The sequence below is a fragment of the Perca flavescens genome, chromosome 20 (assembly GCF_004354835.1).
Source record: "Perca flavescens isolate YP-PL-M2 chromosome 20, PFLA_1.0, whole genome shotgun sequence".
Lineage (NCBI taxonomy): Eukaryota > Metazoa > Chordata > Actinopteri > Perciformes > Percidae > Perca > Perca flavescens.
The window spans coordinates 27204079-27219692 of NC_041350.1; the positions used below are offsets into that span (position 1 = coordinate 27204079).

At 44.0% G+C, this 15614-nt stretch overlaps 1 protein-coding gene across 1 annotated transcript in view; it reads left to right on the forward strand.

Moving 5' to 3' along the window:
- gfra4a (GDNF family receptor alpha 4a) overlaps nt 1-15614 on the forward strand; it is a 385676-nt gene that overhangs the window by 321728 nt on the left and 48334 nt on the right. The window contains exon 10 of the mRNA XM_028565152.1: nt 1332-1501. Coding sequence (XP_028420953.1) covers nt 1332-1501 — 170 coding nt within the window. The remainder of the gene's footprint in view (nt 1-1331; nt 1502-15614) is intronic.

Sequence of the window (15614 nt, forward strand, 5' to 3'; positions counted from 1 at the left end):
AAAGACTCTATTTCTCCATTGTTTATTTCTAAAGAAACACGACAATGTATACAAGGCTCCATTACCTTGTACCTCACGTTATGGCTCCGTAGCAGACGTTTTTGTAAGAAATAGGCCAGATCTCTTAACCTGACTCCGCCAGATGGATTGCTTCGCATTTGCTTGGCATATCCATCTGGGAACTTTCCGTTGGAGAACTTTTGGGAAGGGGCGGAATACTGGTTATTTGATTGGATGAACCATCTGTCTATCACCTATGTTGGTGATAGACGGGCCAAATCAACCAATCAGATCCACGAAGCGTATGAAAATACAACCACAAGCCCGCCCCTGCTGCTGCAGGCAAAGCATAGCTCGTAAGCTCAGCATGCAAGCAACATGTCGGTAAAGGATATTTGCCATTTGTGTAACGAGAATTTAGGAATAAAAGGCACCATTTCAGGTTCCCCGACCATATTCCAAAAGAAGGATCCAAGAGAAAAAAAGCATTAGCGAGCGGCTAACAGAATTAGGGCTACCGCTGGCTGATAATACTGGTTAGCTGATTGGATAAACCATCGGTCTATCACCACCTAACCCACCTCAAAACCAACGCTGATTGGCCCGGTCGTTTGGCTAACGGCTCCACATTTTCTCTGCCTCAAGATGCCAGACTGATCTGCGAGTGGAAAACTGGAGATTGCGAGATCAGGACGGTCTCACGAGGCTACAGATCTCTATCCATAGATCGTTAGCTCTGGTCAGGTGTAGTCTTTTTTTTTTTTTTTTTACTCCGTAACAGATGGGATTTGAAATGTAGCGAAATACAATACTTCACTCAAAACGTAATCAAGTACATTTTTAAATAGCTATTTTAAAAACTACTTTTTAAACACAACAAAACTACTCAATACAGTAACGTGAGTAAATGTATTTCGTTACTTTCCACCTTTGGTTCCACATTACATTAGTTCTGCATTACATTAATTAATTTGCACACAAGTTTTATTTATTTATTTTATTTAGTGACGCGTCAACACAAATTATTTGTGTCAACGCATTTACGTAACCGATGACATCGACGAATCGTCCCATATATATATATATATATATATATATATATATATATATATATATATATATATAGATTGAATATATTGAATGAAAGTCTGAATATATTGAATGAACCTTGAATCTATTGAATGAAAGTCAGAATATACTGAATGAAAGTCTGAATATATTGAATGAAAATGAGCAACGTTTATCCTTTTAGCAGTCAGAACATCGTCCATCTGTTAAACTGCCAGTCATGTCACTTTTAACACATTGTCTTGGCTGCTCTTGTCTTCTAGGAAATGCAATCCTGGCCTTCGGGAACGGATCAGATGAGAAAACGGACGCCAGCCAGCCCGGTATGCCCAGTCTGGCGACGGACAACCAGAGCCCACACTTGGCAACCACTGCCCCGGGCGTCTCCATGGAAACAGAGCAGAACATTCTAAGAGCACAGATACCTACTCAGGTGAGACGTGATGGACCACTGAAAGTATGATGTACAGCCTTTTCCAAACAGAAGCACTAATGGAGACGGCCTCGTTTAGAATTGGGTCACACTAACTTGTAAGCCGGTACAAAGTCAGTCACAAGATAACAACATGAAGTGAAATGAGGCTGTGTGCGTTTGCTACCTTGTGCAATTTATGCTTTTGCTTTCGATTGTCCAAATTCTAGAAGTAGGATTTTTGCATTATGTAAATTAAAGGTCCCATATGCTACGGATTTTTGAGGCACAAATTGATATTTGCGAGTTAAACTGTAACATTAGCATACCTTATGTGACAATTATCCCTTTGTGCAGAAACACTCTATGATAATAATACAAGATAGTATTTTTCCAATAGAAATTCTGTAGAAAAAAAATCTAAATTAATTGAAAACATGTTTGTACTGTATTTCTATTCGTCAAGCTCTAGTGCTCACCATAGACTAACCTATTGAGTGTTTTATTATGTAGAGGATTTTGGATGAATTAAGCGTCAAAGTTTTGAGATTGGATATAACTTTATTGATCCCACTAGGGTCATTAGATCTCTGCAGCAGTAAAACGTTTAAGCACACAAAATAGAGCATAAAACAAACAAAGAGTTAAAATAAAAAATTTAGGGAAACTGGATGTAAACAAATGTGTGTTATATATACGCTTATTGATATTTTCAGCCCATTCTGCCAGGAATTTTGGGCCCCATGACAAAAAATCTAATTGGGCCCCCTCTGCGCAGCTGTTGTCACCAAATCTCTAGGACCTAACTGTCCCATCAAAAGCTTTACATAACTCTAATTAAAGGCTTGCAACTGTCTTGCTTCTTGTAGTTCAATACTAGTACTTAGACTACAATATTTACTGCTGGTGATTTGTACATGCATGCAAATCTAGTATGCAGTTCACTATTTGATGCAAGATTAAAAGCAACCATAAAAAATGTGCTGAAGGCCATCTTTTACATTCTCAGTGTATTTTTATTGTAAAAAATGACAATTATTATTATTAATTATTATAATTATTAATGAAAGGTTTAAAAAAAGAAAAATGAACAAACTTAAATATATATTAACTTTTCAAACTAAATAAATTAACATCATCCTCTCAAAACAATGAAAACAGCAGCACATACATGCCAACAAGAAAATAAAGTGGACATGTAAAATGGAATTTCCCCACCAGGGTTATTATAGTGCTACAAAATAGATCAAGTGATCACTAAATAAAAAGGTTTTGAGGTTTGGAATATGGTCATAACACACTAACAGTATCAGTGACATCAAATTAAAAGGTATGAATAAGAACAAAGGACTCCTGGAAACCCAAACTTTTCTCTCAAATAACTGGCATGTCATTGAACACAATGTTGCTCACCTTCTTCACTGGGACAGGGAGGGGCACAGTTAGGGGGAGACTGGGGTGCTGCTGACTCAGCTGTTGTTAAAGGAACACGCCGACTTATTGGGAATTTAGCTTATTCACCGTAACCCCCAGAGTAAGACAAGTCGATACATACCCTTCTCATCTCAGTGCATGCTGTAACGCTGTCTGACGGTTCCAGCATTAGCTTAGCCCAGCACAGATCCTGCACGTAACTGGTTCCAACAAGCCTACTGCTCCGAATTGTGACAAAAGTAACAAAATAACGCCAACATGTTCCTAATTACATGTTGTGATTTTGTCTGATCTGGCGTGTACAAAAAACAACGTAACATGAGACACAGCCATCTTCTAACAGTAAACAAACCGGGAACTATATTCTCAGACAGGCTTGCTGCGAGCATATCATTCCGCCCAAGTACTATATTCTTCCGCCTGAGAATATAGTTCCCGGTTTGTTTACGGTTAGAAGATGGCTGTGTCTCATGTTACGTTGTTTTTTGTACACGCTGTGACTCTATAAATCACAACATGTAAATAGGAACATGTTGGCGTTATTTTGTCACTTACTCGGAGCAGTAGGATTACTGGAACCATTCACCTGATGTTCTGTGCTGGCCTGATGCCGCTGGAGCCGTCAGACAGCATTACAGCACGCCCGGAGATGAGAAGGGTATGTATCGACTTGTCTAACTCTGGGGGTTACGGTCAATAAGCTAAATTCCCAATAAGTCGGCGTGTTCCTTTAAGTCTGCTAAAAGGGGCAGGGACAATGATTTAATATGAATATCTTGCTAAACGTTTCCCTGCACTGATTAAATGGTGATTAAATGTAGGCTAACACTAGTCTGTAGCTAGCTAGCTTATTTCACTATGGACATTAACAGGTTAATACCACTCACAGACTATAGGCTACCCACCTTTCTTGGTGAAAAACTGGGTCACAGTTTGACACCCTTTCCTTTGTCTTTCGTCCCTCTCTTTTCTCTCTTTCCTTTTTTGAAAACCAGATTTTGATTTAACGTTACCTGGCAACATTGTGGGTCACTGTAGTTCTGGCGCATCTACTGACTGCAACTAAACACAGTCACTGAGTGCTCTAAGGCAGGACCAAACCATTTCATGCAGATACAAGGGGGTGGTCAGTCAATATGGATGTTTACTTTTTGGTCAATGGGGATATTTGACTTTTACTGCCAAAAACAAGTAAAAACAAAGAGATCATTAATTGTATTATTATATTTGAAATATATATACTGAATGATGATGGTTTAATAATTTTATATTAGTTTTTACCTATTTGTTGGGGTCAGTCATGGGTCCTTGGAATTGTCCTAACTTTTCCCCCCTATACGGCGCACCTGCAGCCCATTGGCTAATTTTACTGAAGAGGAAAATACAGAATGAACACTTAAACTGTCTCATATTCATAACTGCTTCATCAACAGTATAAACAGGTTCTGTAAACATCATTAATATAGCCCATACAATGAAGGAGTACAGTAAACAATGATTAAACTCTGTTGAACATACATTTTTATGTGGACAGCCTGTTATGCATTAAAGGACAAATCCGGTGAAAAATGAACCTAGGGGTTAATAACACACGGGTACCGAGTCGACCGTTCTCTGGATCATGCTAATCGAATGTGACCAGTTTTAGCATAAACCGCTAATTAGCTTTGGTCACGCGAAAGTAAAAAGAAATCACTATTTCTATACCACTAACAAGGCTTAAAATAGCACCACACTTCCATGGTAGCTTAATGAGAGTCCCTACATGTAAACTGAAGCATTGAGAACTTTGTAAGCGTACAGACAGTTTATTAAAAAGATAGTTTAGAAAGACTGTACCGTTCACGTATACAGGCCGGCGCCATCTTGGGAAAACAGTCAGGATCAGTCGAACGACGAACTCTGTGCAACCAGTAACCAGTAACATAGCTCAAGCACAGCGTTTGTCGTTCAACTGATCGTTTCCCCTTTTTTTTCCGGAAAAAGCCATAGTATATAGTATGTTGAAAAAAGTGATTAAAAAGTCATAGTATAGTATGTCAAAAAAAGCCATAGTATAGTATGTTGAAAAAAGTCATAGTATGTCGAAAAAAGCAATAAAAAGCCATAGTATAGTATGCCGAAAAAAGTCATAAAATGCCATAGTATAGTATGTTGAAAAAAGCAATAAAAAGCCATAGTATGGTATGTCGAAAAAAGTGAAAAAAAGTCATAGTATAGTATGTTGAAAAATGCCATAATATAGTATGTCGAAAAAAGTGATAAAAAAGTGATAGTATAGTATGTCAAAAAAAGTCATTAAAAAGCCATAGTATAGTAGGTCGAAAAATGCCACAGTATGTCAAAAAAGTGATAAAAAGCCATAGTATAGTATGTCGAAAAAAGCGATAAAAAACCATAGTATAGTATGTCGTAAGAAAGTTCATACACTGATTTAAGTCACACAAGTTCTTTATTACCAAGTGCACAATTACAGAGAAGCATTAATACATTTCATAAAAAAAGCCATAGTATACTATGTATGTAAAAATGTCATAAAAAGACACGGTTCCATCAGAAATTTCATAAAAAGTTAAACTATAACATATATCAAAATATATTTGTGGTATTGAGTAATAGCAAGACGATGAAACTGTTGTGATTTGGGTCTTTGATAGTCCTGTTGGCATCTTCCTGCACAGTGAGGTGTAGGTCCTGCATAGATGGGAGCTCCGTCCTGGGGATGTGCTGAGCACATTTCATCACCCTCTGTAGAGCTTTAACTCTTATATCGTGAAGGTATGTCGTAAAAATCATGATAAAAAGCCTTATTACATGGCTTGGTTGAATTCTAATGTAGAATGCGGTCTGTTATTTCTTGATAACAGACCGCTGCTAAGGATAACACACCGTTGCCATGCAAAAGCAGAGCGTTGCCATGGACGCAGTTCTGTTCACTCTGGAGGACAGCTATCAATCAATCCGCTGAAAGAAGTCCGGATAATTTAGCCTATCAGCTGTGGCAAAAAGTGGGGGAAACGTGGAGCAACTTCTGTCGATGGCGTCTATCGCTAGTATCTTTCTATACCGTCTATGATCGCTAGCTACGCAGTAACAGCCGTAGGGACAACAACGCTAATTAGCTAGCTTACATTGCAACTTGTTTAACGTTAACTTACAGGTGTGTCAACATGCAGCGGCTCTGCAAAAAGGAAACGAGATGAATGAGGACATAAACGTCCACATAAATATTCCCAAAGAAGCCATTCACCGTGTCTCACTTCACCGTCAACAGAAATGTTCAGTTTAATGTAAATTAGAGCAGCCGATAGCCCGCTAGCTCACTACAACGCTTCAGCTAATGTTGTGTCAATTCCTGCAGTGATTAAAACAGCAGCTGGGTCATTTGTCCACCACGGCAGCACCCCATAAAATATATACGGCTACTACCACAGCCCGTAAGGTGGTGTTGAGTAGCTAATAGACGAAGGATTGCATTACAGAGTTTTTACGTTGCTATGGACGCAGGATTCCAACCGTAGAGATGGAACGGACTATTTTCTCTAGTGGAAGCAATACAATCGTATTTAAATCAATAAACTCCCATTTAAATCAATATTTTGTCAAGTTATTAGTCAAATTATTGATTTATTTGGTAATTAGCCATGTATTAAGCGGGATAATGTAGAGCGAGGCGGTTGTTATAGCGAATACAACCCCTTCAGGCTGATTCAAGATCTACTGATCACCCTGTCGGGGTTGTATTCACTATAACAACCGCCTCGCTCTACATTATCCCTTACATAGTATAGGATGTCGAAAAAAGTGATAAAAAAGCCATAGTATAGTATGTCGAAAAAAGCCATGATGAAAAAAGCCATAGTATAAGTATGTCGAAAAAAGTGATAAAAAAGCCATAGTATAGTATGTCGAAAAAAGCCATAGTATAGTATGACGAAAAAAGCCATAGTATAGTATGTAGAAAAAACTCATAGTATAGTATGTTGAAAAAAGTGATAAAAAAGCCATAGTATAGGGTGATGAAAAAAGCTATAGTATGTCGAAAAAAAGTCATTTAGCTGATGCTTTTATCCAAAGCGACTTCCAATTAAGTGCTTTCAACCCTGAAGGTGCAAACTCCAGACAACAATTAGTAAGTGCAAGTACATTAGCTTTAAATAAGCAAAACTACAATGAGCCATATGAAAGTGCAGCTTCAAGAAATATATATAATTTATATAAAAAAATGTTTCTTATGTTTATCCGAGGCGTAGTCGGAAGAGATGCGTTTTTAACCTTCGGCGGAATATGTGCAGGCTTTCGGCCGTCCTGATGTCAATAGGGAGCTCATTCCACCATTTAGGAGCCAGGACAGCAAACGGTCGGGATTTCATTGAGTGATTGCTTTTATTGTTAATATAAAAATTCAACACCAAGTCAAATCGATAAAATCAAGTTTGCAAGACTTGACTGTTTTTATTCAAGGGCTACTAATAATGAAACATATATAACTTTTCAATGAAAGCTTTTTTTTATTATTTAAATTCAAACTAAAAAATGTTTTTACAATAACAATAACTAAACACTGTTTTATCTATCTCAGACACGTCTTTGAAATTCTTTTATTAGGATAACCCCTTGAGATGTACCGTCTTGTTTTCGAGGGGGTCCTGAACAAAATACAACAAAAAACATTGCAGACAAATAATGATCATTCAAAATATAGCTAAGCGTAAACTGTAGAAAGTCAGTGAGATTAAGTGGTTCAATAAAGAGAAAAGAGTGAGGAATGAGATAAAATTGGAGAGTGTTAAAGTCTACATGTACAGTTAGTGTGAAAGTGAGTTGCCAAGGCATGTTTAAACAGTCTGAAAGATGAAATGGAGCGAATATTTACTGCTAAGTTATTCCAGTCAGAAGGTGCTTTAAAGTGATGGTTCGGAGTAATTTCACCCTAGGGTCCTTTGCACCATGACCTCGAGCCAAACACCCCCCCCAGAAGCTTTTTTCACCTGGGTCGAACATTGGGAGAGTTAGCGTAGAGTAGCATTATCAGCTGAATAGCTTAGCGCAGGTGCTAATGGATCCAGTGATGTATCTCATAAATGACCCCACTAATAATGCCCGAAATGATACCAAACTTCTACACTAGTACAAATAGGTTATGTACTCATAAAACGATGGATTGGAAAGTTTGTAAGTACACCAGAAGTTTATGAACACTTGCCTGCTCTCTTCTGCTCTCTGTTGCTGCAGCTGCTGCTACCTGCAGTTAGACAGTGCTTAGGGTCGTCTACAAATTACAACACCGAAAAGAGATGCAACAAAAATATTTATTAATTTAATGATTAAATAAGGTAATGTCTCTATACTTACCTCAATTATTACTTGTCTCATGCTAGTTATACTACAGCACTTACTTAAAAAAAAAAGTTAAATTAAAAAATATTTTTGTTGCATCTCTTTTCGGTGTTGTAATTTGTAGACGGACCTAAGCACTCGTCTGACAGCAGCAACAACAACAGCAGAGAGCAGAAGCCTCTGCAAGTGTTATTTACATAAACTTCTGGTGTACTTGCAAACTTTCCAATCCATCGTTTTATGAGTTTAAAGTGATGGCATCTAGTCCAAAACAAATCCACAAGATATTGGACTTGCTTCCATCTCTTTCTTGTGTACATGTCATCTTTGCTGAAAATCCCTGGAGGCATGTTGGGAGATTTCAACAGCAATAAGTGATTGGGTGTTAGAGGTTCTACGTCGTTCACATCATCTGAAACAGTTGTAAGCGGCCCGCCGTTGATGATGCTTTCAACCTCGCACATTATTGTCAGAAGACAGTCATCGTTCACTGCTTGCTCTTTCAAAAGGGAGTTGAGAATTCTTCGCACAGTCCGAATTTGTCGTTCCCAAACTCCGCCTTGGTGTGAAGCGGCTGGGCTGTTGAACATCCAGTTTATTCCCTTTGGCTGCAAGGCCTTTTCAATCTTGTCATTGTCCAGCTGTTGAACGGCTTCTCTCAACTCTCTTTCAGCGGCCACAAAATGTGTGCCGTTGTCAGAACGCACAATGGTGACTTGACCTCTCCTGCACATAAAGCGACGAATTCTGTGCAGATAGTCTGTGCCGAGGCTATCTGCAACTTCAACGTGCACTGCTCGGAGAGTGAGACAAGTGAACATCACGCCGTACTTTTTGACTGTACCCCGGCCCCGCTTGACATCAAACGGCCTGGAGAAATCCACGCCGGTATTTGTGAAGGGAGGCTTATCTGGCAAGAGCCTATCTTCAGGCAGGTTTGCCATTTTTTGCTCACCAACCTTTCCATTAATCCTGCGGCACACTGTGCATTTGTTGATTATTTTTCGAATTGCAGAATTGGCTTGTGGGATCCAATACCTGCATCTCAGTTCTGCCAATACATAACTGCGTCCACAGTGTCCTGTTCTCTGGTGTATGTCTCTCAAAATCAGTGTAGCAACTCTGCTTTGCTTTGAAAGAATTGCTGGATGTTTAGCATTTTCTGGCATGGCAGACTTGTTGAGTCTTCCGCCGACCCTTAACATGCCATCATGAAGAACTGGATCCAATTTGAACAGCTGACTGCTGCGACTGAGCTGTTTACCTTTCTCCAGTAGTTTGATTTCTTCTCCAAACTGTTGTCTTTGACTGCATTGGATTATTTCTGATTCTGCGGCAACCAGGTCGTCCAAAGTAAGTGATTTCTTTTCTGTTGTTTTGAATTTCTTCATTTGCTGTTCTAACTTTGATCTTTCCTTTTCAGGGTCCTTCTCAGTTTGCCTGATCGCTCTTGATATTTTTGATATTTTCTTTCCTTTTTCAGTTTCCACAGATTTTCCTTCACCTTTAAAATCCAGGCCACTGATCTTTTTAGTTTATGCCAGTCCGAGTAATGGTTGATCAGTTTGTCAATTGGTTCCATGTTTTCTTCAACCTTTATCATGTTGACTGTAGCTGCATTCTTGACTTGTGGATCATTTTGAAGGCTTTCTTTCCTTCGCACAGGCTGTTCCAACCAGTCACATTCATTGTTCAGCAAGAAGTCCAGCACATTGATCCATGTTCCTCCTTGAACCAAACTCTTAGCTTTCAGGCCCCTGCTGGCTTGATCTGCAGGATTTTGCGTTGTTCTGACGTACTTCCATTGCAATGGCTTGGTTGCTTCTCGGATCAACGAGATTCTGTTCGCAACAAAGGTTTTGAAACGAGCGGTTTCACTATCAACGTATCGGAGCACTGTACTGCTGTCTGTCCAGAAAATAGATCGTTGCAGAGGAACCTGAAGCTCTTGATGTAACATCTTGTCTATTTTGACAGCGACAACTGCTGCAGTCAACTCAAGTCTGGGGATGGTGACCAATTTGAGTGGGGCCACTCTTGACTTCCCCACGAGGAATGCACAACGCTTCTCACCTTGACTATTCTCTAGCAGCAGATAAGAGACAGTGCCGTATGCGGACTCTGAAGCGTCTGAAAAACGATGTAACTGTGCTGCTGCAGTGCATCCAAAATCTGTAGGCTTCAAACACCTGCTCACATGGAAGGTAGAGAGATGACTGACATCTTCAATCCATCCTTTCCAATCTTCAGCGTGTTTTCCGCCAATGTTCTCGTCCCATCCGTATTGTTCTTTACAAAGATCTTTCAGCAGGAGTTTAGCGGGCAAGATGACGGGAGCCAAAAAGCCAAGGGGGTCGTAGATGGAATTCACAACTGATAAAATGCCTCTTCTGGTCATTGGCTTATCTTGCAGCTTCATACTGTAGGTGAAAGTATCAGTTTCTGTGTCCCACTGTACACCGAGCGTCCTCTCGACTGGCAAAGCGTCACGTCTTAGATCCAGGTCTTTCACTTTGCTGGCTCTATGTACTTCAGGGATTGACATTAACACCTTCCTGCTATTGCTCATCCACTTTGTTAAAGCGAAGCCTCCGCTGGCACGCAGGGTACGAACCTCTCTAGCTAAGGTCACTGCATCTTCTTCTTTAGCTACACTCTTCAAACAGTCATCTAAGTAGAAGTTACGCAGGACTGTCTGGACAGCTTCTGGAGATGCATCATCCTTGTGATCTTCAGCAGTTCTTTTCAGTGCATACGAGGCAACACTTGGTGAGGAAGTGGCTCCGAAAAGGTGCACGGTCATTCGGAATTCCTCCAGAGGTTCGGAAACGGAGTAGGTCCGCATCACGTTCCGGCACCTCCATCCATCCATCTTCGTCCGCTTATCCGGTGTCGGGTCGCGGGGGGAGCAGCTCCAGCAGGGGACCCCAAACTTCCCTTTCCCGAGCAACATTAACCAGCTCCAACTGGGGGATCCCGAGGCGTTCCCAGGCCAGGTTGGAGATATAATCCCTCCACCTAGTCCTGGGTCTTCCCCGAGGCCTCCTCCCAGCTGGACGTGCCTGGAACACCTCCCTAGGGAGGCGCCCAGGGGGCATCCTTACCAGATGCCCGAACCACCTCAACTGGCTCCTTTCGACGCAAAGGAGCAGCGGCTCTACTCCGAGCTCCTCACGGATGAGTGAGCTTCTCACCCTATCTCTAAGGGAGACGCCAGCCACCCTCCTGAGGAAACCCATTTCAGCCGCTTGTACCCTGGATCTCGTTCTTTCGGTCATGACCCAGCCTTCATGACCATAGGTGAGGGTAGGAACGAAAACTGGCGGTAGATCGAGAGCTTTGCCTTCTGGCTAAGCTCTCTTTTCGTCACAACGGTGCGATAGATTGAATGCAATACCGCACCCGCTGCGCCCGATTCTCCGACCAATCTCCCGCTCCATTGTCCCCTCACTCGCGAACACAACCCCAAGGTACTTGAACTCCTTCACTTGGGGTAAGGACTCATTCCTACCTGGAGAAGGCATTCCATCGGTTTCCTGCTGAGAACCATGGCCTCAGATTTAGAGGTGCTGATCCTCATCCCAACCGCTTCACTCGGGTTGCGAACCCGATCCAGTGAGTGCTGAAGGTCGCAGGCCGATGATGCCATCAGGACCACATCATCTGCAAAGAGCAGCGATGAGATCCCCAGCCCACCAAACTGCAACCCCTCCCCACCCCGACTACGCCTCGATATCCTGTCCATAAATACTACAAACAGGATTGGTGACAAAGCGCAGCCCTGGCGGAGGCCAACCCTCACCTGAAACGAGTCCGACTTACTACCGAGAACCCGGACACAGCTCTCGCTTTGGTTGTACAGAGATTGGATGGCCCTGAGAAGAGACCCCTCACCCCATACTCCCGCAGCACCTCCCACAGTATCTCCCGGGGGACCCGGTCATACGCCTTCTCCAAATCCACAAAACACATGTAGACCGGTTGGGCATACTCCCAGGCTCCCTCCAGGATCCTTGCGAGAGTGAAGAGCTGGTCCGTTGTTCCACGACCAGGACGGAATCCGCATTGTTCCTCCTCAACCCGAGGTTCGACTATCGGCCGAACCCTCCTTTCCAGCACCTTGGAGTAGACTTTACCAGGGAGGCTGAGAAGTGTGATACCCCTATAATTGGCACACACCCTCTGGTCCCCCTTTTTAAAAAGGGGAACCACCACCCCAGTCTGCCACTCCTTTGGCACCGTCCCAGACTTCCACGCAATGTTGAAAAGGCGTGTCAACCAGGACAGCCCCTCCACACCCAGAGCCTTGAGCATTTCTGGACGGATCTCATCAATCCCGGGCTTTGCCACTGTGTAGTTGTTTGACTACATCAGTGACTTCCGCCTGGGAAATCGACGACAATCCCCCATTATCCTCCAGCTCTGCCTCTAACATAGAGGGCGTATTAGTCGGATTCAGGAGTTCCTCAAAGTGCTCCTTCCACCGCCCTATTACCTCCTCAGTTGAGGTCAACAGTGTCCCATCCTTACTGTACACAGCTTGGATGGTTCCCCGCCCCCCTCCTGAGGTGGCGAACAGTTTTCCAGAAGCACTTTGGTGCCGACCGAAAGTCCTTCTCCATGTCTTCTCCAAACTTCTCCCACACCCGCTGCTTTGCCTCTTTCACGGCAGAGGCTGCAGCCCTTCGGGCCCTTCGGTACCCTGCAACTGCCTCCCGAGTCCTCCGGGATAACATATCCCGGAAAGACTCCTTCTTCAGTCGGACGGCTTCCCTGACCACCGTTGTCCACCACGGTGTTCGTGGGTTACCGCCCCTTGAGGCACCTAAGACCCTAAGACCACAGCTCCTCGCTGCAGCTTCAGCAATGGAAACTTTGAACATTGTCCACTCGGGTTCAATGCCCCCAGCCTCCACAGGGATGCACGAAAAGCTCCGCCGGAGGTGTGAGTTGAAAGTCTGTTGGACAGGGGCCTCCTCCAGACGTTCCCAATTTACCCGCACTACACGTTTGGGCTTACCAGGTCTGTCCAGAGTCTTCCCCACCCTCTGACCCAACTCACCACCAGATGGTGATCGGTTGACAGCTCTGCCCCTCTCTTCACCCGAGTGTCCAAAACATACGGCCTCAGATCAGATGAAACGATTATGAAATCGATCATTGACCTTCGGCCTAGGGTGCTCTGGTACCAGGTACACTTATGAGCATCCCTATGTTCGAACATGGTGTTCGTTATAGACAATCCATGACTAGCACAGAAGTCCAACAACAAACAACCACTCTGGTTTAGATCAGGGAGGCCGTTCCTCCCAATCACGCCTCCAGGTGTCTCCATCATTGCCCACGTGTGCGTTGAAGTCCCCAGCAGAACAATGGAGTCCCCCACTGGAGCCCCATGCAGGACTCCAGTCAAGGTCTCAAGAAGGCCGAATACTCCGAACTCCTGTTTGGTGCATATGCACAAACAACAGTCAGAGTTTTCCCCCACAACCCGCAGGCGTGGGGAGGCGACCCTCTCGTCCACGGGGTAAACTCCAACACAGCGGGCGCTCAGCCGGGGCTTGTGAGTATCCCCACACCCGCCCGGCGCCTCACACCCTGGGCAACTCCGGAGAAGAAAAGAGTCCAACCCCTATCCAGGAGTATGGTTCCAGAACCAAGACTGTGCGTAGAGGTAAGCCCCACCAGATCTAACCGGTAGCGCTCCACCTCCCGCACCAGTTCCGGCTCCTTCCCCCACAGAGAGGTGACGTTCCACGTCCCCAGAGCCAGCGTCTGCTGCCCGGGTCTGGTCCGTCGAGGCCCCTGACCTTCACTGCCACCCATGTGGCATCGCACCCGACCCCAACGGTTCCTCCCACAGGTGGTGGGCCCATGGGATGGAGAGGGAGTTGCCACGTAGCTTGTTCGGGCTGTGCCCGGCCGGGCTCCGTGGCAAACCCGGCCACCAGGCGCTCGCCGACGAGCCCACCGTCTGGGCCTGGCTCCAGACGGGGGCCCCGGGCTTCCTCCGGGCAGGGTCACTCCATCTCTGCTTAGCTTTTTCATTGGGGTTTTTGAACCATTCTTTGTCTGGCCCCTCACCTGAGACCACTTTGCCTTGGGAGACCCTACCAGGAGCACAAAGCTCCAGACAACACAGCCCTCAGGTTCACAGAGACACACAAACCTCTCCACCACGATAAGGTGATGGTTCACGGAGAGGCAGAACTTAACGGCACCTTAACCTGATAAAACATTGACTCAATGTCCGCCATCATAGCTACTGGCTCCTCGCGAAATCTTAAAAGGACACCAACTAACGTGTTGGTCAAGTCGGGTCCTTGGAGCAGCTCACTATTCAGAGACCTATCCTGAAACGAAGCTGTGGAGTCGAAGACCCGCAGCTTTCTTTTCTTCGGGTGATACACCCCGTGACGTGGTATGTAAAACAGCCTGTTGTCGACACGGTTACGCTTTTTAACTGGAACTTGGACAGCGTAGCCTTTGCCAATGATGGTCTCCATAAAGCCCTTGTACTCTTCAAAGAATTCAGGATTATTCTTAAACTTTCTTAGCAAACAGGCTATGCGCTGTTCCGCCACACAACGGTTATTTGGCATTTGGAGATTCTCATTCCTGAGTGGCAGTCCAATGCCGTAATGCCCGTTCTCAAAGGTTGTCGTTTTCTGCACAGACTGAAAAACTGTTTGTCTTCATGAGACATCTACTCTCGGTCATCGTAGTTACGTTCTGAAAAATCAATCTCCATCACAGAGATTCTGTTTACTGAAAACATAGGCATTTCAGTCACTGCATCATCCAGTTCCTTTCTTACGGGCCCATTCACAACCCAGACGATGGCAGTCTTCACAGCATAAGGGCCTCCATCCTCAGCATTAACAACGTGCCATGGCTCCATTGCTCTTGAACAGTTAGCTCCAATAAGCAGGCCTACATCCGCTTCTATCTTTGGCATGCGTACTTCATTTAGATAAGGCCACTTCTGGATATCTGACTGTTTAGGTATGTTCTCGGTGTGAACAGGTATGTTGCTATGAGTGAACACCTTTGGTAGCTCTATGAACTCGGTGTCTTCCAGCCCGCACACTTCCAGGTCTGTTATGTCGAAACTGTTCATGAGCTTCTGTTCTCCAGGTTTGTCTTGACCCGCGGTGCTGAGAAGTATTTGTGTCGGTTTCCCTTTAATGTTCAGTTTCTTTTGCAGGTCTTCTGTGCAGAACGTTGCTGTGCTTCCCGGGTCCATAAGGCGTATGTTTCAACACACTTGTCACTCTTTTTAGACTTGATCTTCACCGGTACTATTGACAGCACACATTCCGCTTCTCCGGCCCCTGTGAGGCTACAGGACTCTTGTAGA